The sequence below is a fragment of the Andrographis paniculata genome, unplaced genomic scaffold (genome assembly GCF_009805555.1).
Source record: "Andrographis paniculata isolate CXL003 unplaced genomic scaffold, ASM980555v1 Contig51END, whole genome shotgun sequence".
In the NCBI taxonomy this organism is placed as follows: domain Eukaryota; kingdom Viridiplantae; phylum Streptophyta; class Magnoliopsida; order Lamiales; family Acanthaceae; genus Andrographis; species Andrographis paniculata.
This window is the reverse complement of record NW_026137586.1, coordinates 1,939,020-1,945,496: the sequence shown is the minus strand read 5'-3', so window position 1 is coordinate 1,945,496 and position 6,477 is coordinate 1,939,020. Positions and strand designations below refer to the sequence as shown.

The 6,477-nt window shown below is 33.1% G+C and overlaps 1 protein-coding gene across 4 annotated transcripts; it reads right to left on the bottom strand.

The window, feature by feature from the left end:
* Positions 1–270: 270 nt before the first annotated feature.
* On the bottom strand, positions 271–3,775 carry LOC127253626 (fasciclin-like arabinogalactan protein 4). Of its 4 annotated transcripts, XR_007839288.1 has the most exons (3): positions 2,509–3,775; positions 2,320–2,371; positions 271–1,370 (listed from the first exon to the last, which is right to left on the bottom strand). XR_007839288.1 is itself a non-coding variant. In XM_051278289.1 (2 exons), coding segments are annotated over exons 1-2 (1,197 nt in total). In that variant the 5' UTR covers positions 3,705–3,775; the 3' UTR covers positions 1,424–2,370. The 4 variants fall into 4 exon arrangements, 1 of the variants encoding a protein (XP_051134246.1); XR_007839286.1 differs by having other exon boundaries at positions 272–1,370; positions 2,320–3,775; XM_051278289.1 differs by lacking the exon at positions 271–1,370 and having other exon boundaries at positions 1,424–2,371.
* Between the last annotated feature and the right edge of the window lie 2,702 nt (positions 3,776–6,477).

The window sequence follows — 6,477 nt, the reverse complement described above, 5'->3', positions numbered from 1 at the left end:
CATGTCATTTTCTTTTTTTTTTGAAAATAATTATACACTTTAATCTTATTTTAAGCTTTTTAATTTATTTATTTTTTAATTTTAATTAAACTAATTAGTTATCTTAATCTTAATTTATAATTATTTATATTATAGGATAATTATTTTCACTGATATATTCTTAATTATCTACTAATTACACCCCTCCTAGAATACCGTGTCTACAATGTAGCAGACACTGCATGTGAAACGAAAGGAGTACATATTTCAGAAGTCATTCGAACTATTTTACAATTTTTATTCCATATCAATTCACAACTAAAAGAATACATATATATATATATACTTTCGGGATCGATCAGCAGAGTGACAAAAAACAGCAAAGAACAAATATCCCTCTATTCTACACAATATTACAAATAATATCATTAAAAAATAAATCGGTTTAAGGACAATATTATTTATTTATCTTTTTATTATACAAATATCTATAAAATACTAATATACTAAAATAAAATACAAAAAACAAATAATTACATATAACTAGTACAGAGTAAGTATTATTGAAACCACATGCAAATACAACAAAAATATCATTCAATAGTGCTTTCACAATCTATTATACCTCATAACAAAAACACCTTAATATATATATATATATATATGTTAGACCGGATCATCTATCCTATTAATACACCCTATCCCCTACCCCACACACCTAATGTGTATATATACACATGTATGTATATATTATATATATTATGTGTGTGAAAACAGAGAAATATGATTTATTTTTGGAAGAGGATCCCATGGAATGTATATATATATATACATACATACAACCAACGTTTCGAGTGTGTTTCTTTACACCCGAGGATTTCTATTATTTGAAATTTGAGTTTCGCAAAAATAATACTCCCTCCGTTACTTAACAATCTATCCATTTTTCTATCTATTTTTTCATTTTGGTCGGTCCCAGAACAAAGTATTCATTTTGTAGTAACTTTACCATCTACCTAACATTACAAATACTCTTACAGTATATTACACAAATGTCATTACCTTTATATCACATAATACTAATAAGGTCATTTTAGTCATTTCCACTTTATTCCTACTATATGCCAATATAATACTAATATTTCTAAAACTCCGTGGAAAAAGCAAACAAATACATAGATATGGGACAGAGGGAGTATATTTTTTTTTTCTCAGAAATTATTTTAATACCAAACTTAAACTAAAATTTTGGCTAAATTGCACAAAACTTACCGGTGGTTTCATAAAATTGCGCCAAATCCCCTATACTTCTAAAACTGCGTCAAACTTTCTCGTAGTTTCGTAAACTCTGCGTCTAACCCCTCGGCGGTCCTTATTTAAGGATATTTGACCTAAATGTGTCCAAACAACGAACAAATTTTAGAATATCAATTTCTAAACGCCTAAAATTAAAAATATATTTATTTTTTTTATATTTAGTCTAAAAAAATAGTAAATATATTAAAAAATAGTTATTTTTCTCAAGTTTTAAATTTTATTTTTCATGTTTTTTTAGGCTAAATATAAGAAAAAATAAACATATTTGTAATTTTAGGGGTTTAGAAATTGAGTCTCCGCATTTAGGTGAAATACCATTAAACAAAAACGGCCGAGGGGTTAGATGCAGAATTTATACCAGTTTTAAAAGTACGGGGATTTGGCACAATTTCGTTAAACTATGGGTGGATTTTGTGCAATTTAGCCTAAAATTTTTCAAACTCAATAAAAAGAAACCCACCCAAAATGCATAAAGGGATGGCAACAATTATTAAGCATCCAACAACAGCAGCAAAACAAATCAGCAATGCAAATGCAACACATTGATTAAATAAATTATGCATAGTAGTAACAGTAGTAGTTTCAATTATGTCAATTTTGCAAGAAACCAAACCCAGTGCATAAAGAATTCTCTTCTCCTACCCATCATCCCTAAAAGCTTCACCACAGTTCTTTAATGGCCCAGCTGCAGTCTGCCTGCCTGCCAGCCTGCCTGCCTATACTTTTCCAAACCTCACACACACGACACCATGCTCGTACTTCCCCCAGTTTTTACAGCACAAGAATCTATCCATTACTGGAACAAACAAACCCCCCTAGAATAAACAGTACCATTACTGGATGCAATGGAATCACCATTACAGTAATGGAACTTTCTTCCGTCCCCTCACCCCCACACAGTACTATACATACAGTATGCACACAGAAACAACAACAAGAACACAGATTAATCTAATCTAATCTAATCAAATCACAGATATCAACAATGCTTTTCTAATTTTGTAATGGGGATCGAAGAATTACCTCAAGAATGATGAACTTCCAAGCTCAACAATGGCTGCCTCCTCCCCTGCCTCTGCAGAGAATCAAATCAAATCAAATGAAATCTCCATCTCTAGTGTTACAAAAAATGATCGATTGAATTCGATGAACCAGTAGTAGTCTCATAGCTATAGCAACACAGAAGAAGATAATGACAATCCTATACACAACCAACTCAAATTAATCATCCACATTCTCCTCCCCTTTCCGATCTGCAAGCCCGGCGGCGAGGATAGACGGCTCGGCGGAGCGAAAGTCACCGGAGAATTTATTGGGGATTCGGCGTCAGGCGGCGGGGCAGGTGAGGAAAGCGCTCCGCCGCCGCCGCCGTCGCCGATTTCGATTGGATTGTTTCCGAAGTATTCCTTCGGGAGTAAGACTTTGGAGACTCCGAAAATTGCTACCGGCTTCTGATCGAAAACCGTTTGCGTAATTGAAGCTTGGACGATTCCGGTGTCGATGGCGACGGAGCCGTTAACTCGGGAGATGTTGACGGTGAACTGACCGGCTTGGTTTTGCTCTGTGGCGAGGGTGGGGTAGATAGGGTTCACGATCTTCTCGAGAGTTCCTAAGGGGTAGTAGGAATGGAGGACGTGGTACCTGAGGACGAAGGCCTTTTTGTCCGCCGGTAGGGACTGGAATTTGACGGAGGAAGGTAGATCGGCGAAGGCTGCGTCGGTAGGGGCGAGGACAGTGATTCCGGCGCCGGTCTCGGCGGCTTCGAATTCCGAGACGACGCCGGAGGCGGCGAGCATAGATGCGGCGACATTGAAGCTGTGGCCGTCGATTAGGGCTTTGGTGATGTTCAATCCGAGCGGCGGCCGCGTCTCCGACGCCATGAGATCGAGATTCTCCGGAATCAGGAGGGAATTGAGGGAGAGGATCGAGATGTTGTAAGGTAGGGTTTCGATTTGAGACAGGAGCGTCGCGTTCGAGGAAGGGGAATGGAATTCGACGGCGGCGGAGGATGCGCCGGCGGTGATATTCACCGTACCGCCATTCTCCGCCGCGCGGCCGGTCGTCTGGAACAGCGTCGCGACGAGCTTGCCGGAGGGAGGAATCTGGCGGAGGTCGGCGAGGGAGAGGAACTGGAGGAGGACGTGGTAGCGGAGGACGTCGGGGAGGTTGGTCGGAGATAGAGAGTCGGTGTGGAGGTAACCGTTGGGGACGACGAGGAGAGTGAGGGAGGAGCGGGCGGAGAGATCGGCGGCGACGGCGGTGGAGGTGAGGAGAGCATTGAAGTCGGAGAGATCGGGGAAGGCGGCGAGGAGATGGGTGACGTTGAGAGGGGAGACGGCGGAGGAGAGGAGGAGGAAATAGAGGATTCCTGCGAGGGTAAAATTGGAAATTAAAATTGGGGCAGCCATTTTTGCTCTGTGCGGAGAGTGAGAGAGCTCTGAGACAGAAGACTGCGGGCATTCGAACCTCAATAGTGTCTGTGTGTGAGTGTGATGACAACATTATTTAATTTTATTTTTATTTATTTATTAATTAATTAATACAGCTGCTGAAATGCCAAATTAGTGACTTGAAACAACTGCTACTACACTTTCCTTTTATAAAATATTTAAAAATAGAATAAATAAATATGACATCATTTTTTTGCATTTAGATCTGGGATGTGTTTGTTTGCGTTTCGGTTTCTTCGAGCATTATTTTGAATACTTCTCTTTCTTTCGTAACAAATTATCTATTTTTTCATTTTGGTTCGTAATATAATAAAATATTCATTTTTTTTTAGTAACTGTACTATCTACTTAACATTACAATTATCCTTACGATTTACAATATATTACACAAATGTCATTACATTTATATCACGTTATACTAATAAAATTATTTTTGTCATTTCTACATTATTTCTACTACATATCAATATAATACTTAATATACTTTAAACTACATGCAAAAAATAATTAAATAAATACTTATTTAAGGACGAACGAAATATTTCTTTGATGAAAAAATAGAAAATATTCCATAAATATATGTTTACATTCACCCACACAATATATATAATTTATACACAAAAAATTAACCATTCAATATAAAATATAATTACGATGCCCTTTTTTAGTTGCCCATTATATTTATGCCTCTAAATAGTAAATAACTTTGTTCACTCAGTAATTTTATTTATGTTTAAGCAAATAATAATTAATTTATTATTATTTTTTATATTGATCGCATCATCTTTGTATTAATTTTTTTAATTAATTTTTTATAATATTTTTATTTATTTATTCTATTTACAATTTTTAGGTGAAACGGTCGTTCAGCTTCCGACACCGTCTCCATTTGTGCACGTATGCATATGCAAGTTTCGCAGATCCCACTTGCACTTGAAGGGATATGTTGTGATTCCATTTTACAGATATATTAAAATATTATTATTTTTTAGTTTTCATACCCAAATAAAAAGACATAATTAGATCAAACAAGAAAAGTATTTTTTTTATATTACAATTACGATCCACTTCAAACAAAAATATTAAACCAACGTATTAGAAATGTATCTTTCTTATTTATTTTTGTATTATTCATCAATAATTTTATTTTCAAAAAGATATACTCCTTCCGTCCCAAATTGAAAGTTGGTATACAATAAAATATAAAAAGACTAAAATGCCTTTTTTTTTTTTTTTTTGAAGGATTTTAAAAAGTTGATTAGAGTAATAATTAGGGGATAGTTTTGAAAAATATGAATAATTTTGTTATAAAGTGGGGACCACGGTTACTAATTAAAAAAATAAGACAATTGTTTTAAAATAAACGAAAATGAAAAAAATAAGACGATTCTTTTGGGACGAAAAAAGTATTTAAAATTTACCTTTTATTTAAAATATCGATTAATTATTTAAATATCTCAGCATCTCAATATATATATATTTCTATTAAGTCCCATAAACAATTATTTTCCTCACAACTCTTTAATCATTCTTAATTAATTGCATCATGTTTATATATTTAACTTAGAAAATTCTTATTATAACTGATGTTCCCGGATCTTGGTAATTTAAACTGTTAGATGAGTGAGACGGTCATTTTGATAATCTAATATGGTATTAGAGTCTTAAGTTTCGAATTCGAGTTCCACTATACTTCATTTATCGGTTTATATTAGCGGTGTCGACTCAAATCGACAGACCCGAAAATTTAAAACAATTTAAATTTATTTTTAAAAATCTATTTTAATTTAATTTTTTATATTTTTTTATCTAATATAATATGAATATTATAAATTAAAATAATAATAATAAAAAAATTTCAGGCCAACTCAAAATCCGACTTGATTTTTATATTTTGGATTATTAGGTCAATTCGAAACTCTATCCAAATATGATACGATTTTTTTGTTTTAGTTTCGAGTCGATCCGATATTTTGTAAACCCAAAATATCTAAACTCAAATCTGAAAAATTTCATGGAACGAGTTCGATTTTTCGAATCAAATTTAATTTTGACACCCTACAAAATATTATGCGTTTTAAATATATATATATATATATTAAACATTTTGAAAGTGATTCTATGCCTAGAAGTGAATTCCGACATTGTGCATGAATCTAATCAAACAGATCATATTCAAAATGAAATTCCTAGTGTTAAAAACAAAATTTGTAGGTGTTCGTCTCAAGAATTTTACCCAAATTTTACTATTTATTAAATATATATATATATTTTTTTCAAAAATATCAAATCACAACACTTATTTTATATTTTTGTATAGTATTCTAATTTTATTTTTTTTATATACATTTAAAACATCAATGCCTATTTATATCATATTATACAATTATTACAATTCAAAATTTTTACTATTCAAGTTCCAACTCAAAAAATCTCAACTCCAAACAAAGACACCCTTTGTAAATTAAATTTAAATGTAAGAAGATTCTCAAACAACCAACACTTGAAATAGTTTTGATTTGACTTTAGGCAATGCATGATGAAATAGTCTCATTACATCTTTGTCCCGTAAGGGATGACCTGGTGGTGTAAGATTGAATTTGTGACCATGAGGTTATGGGTTCAAACCTGAGACGTAAATACTATAATTCTCACTTAAGTAAAAAATGAAATATCTGCATTAATTTGGTAAACTTAAATCAATATATTTATAGCCAAACTTACACTAAGT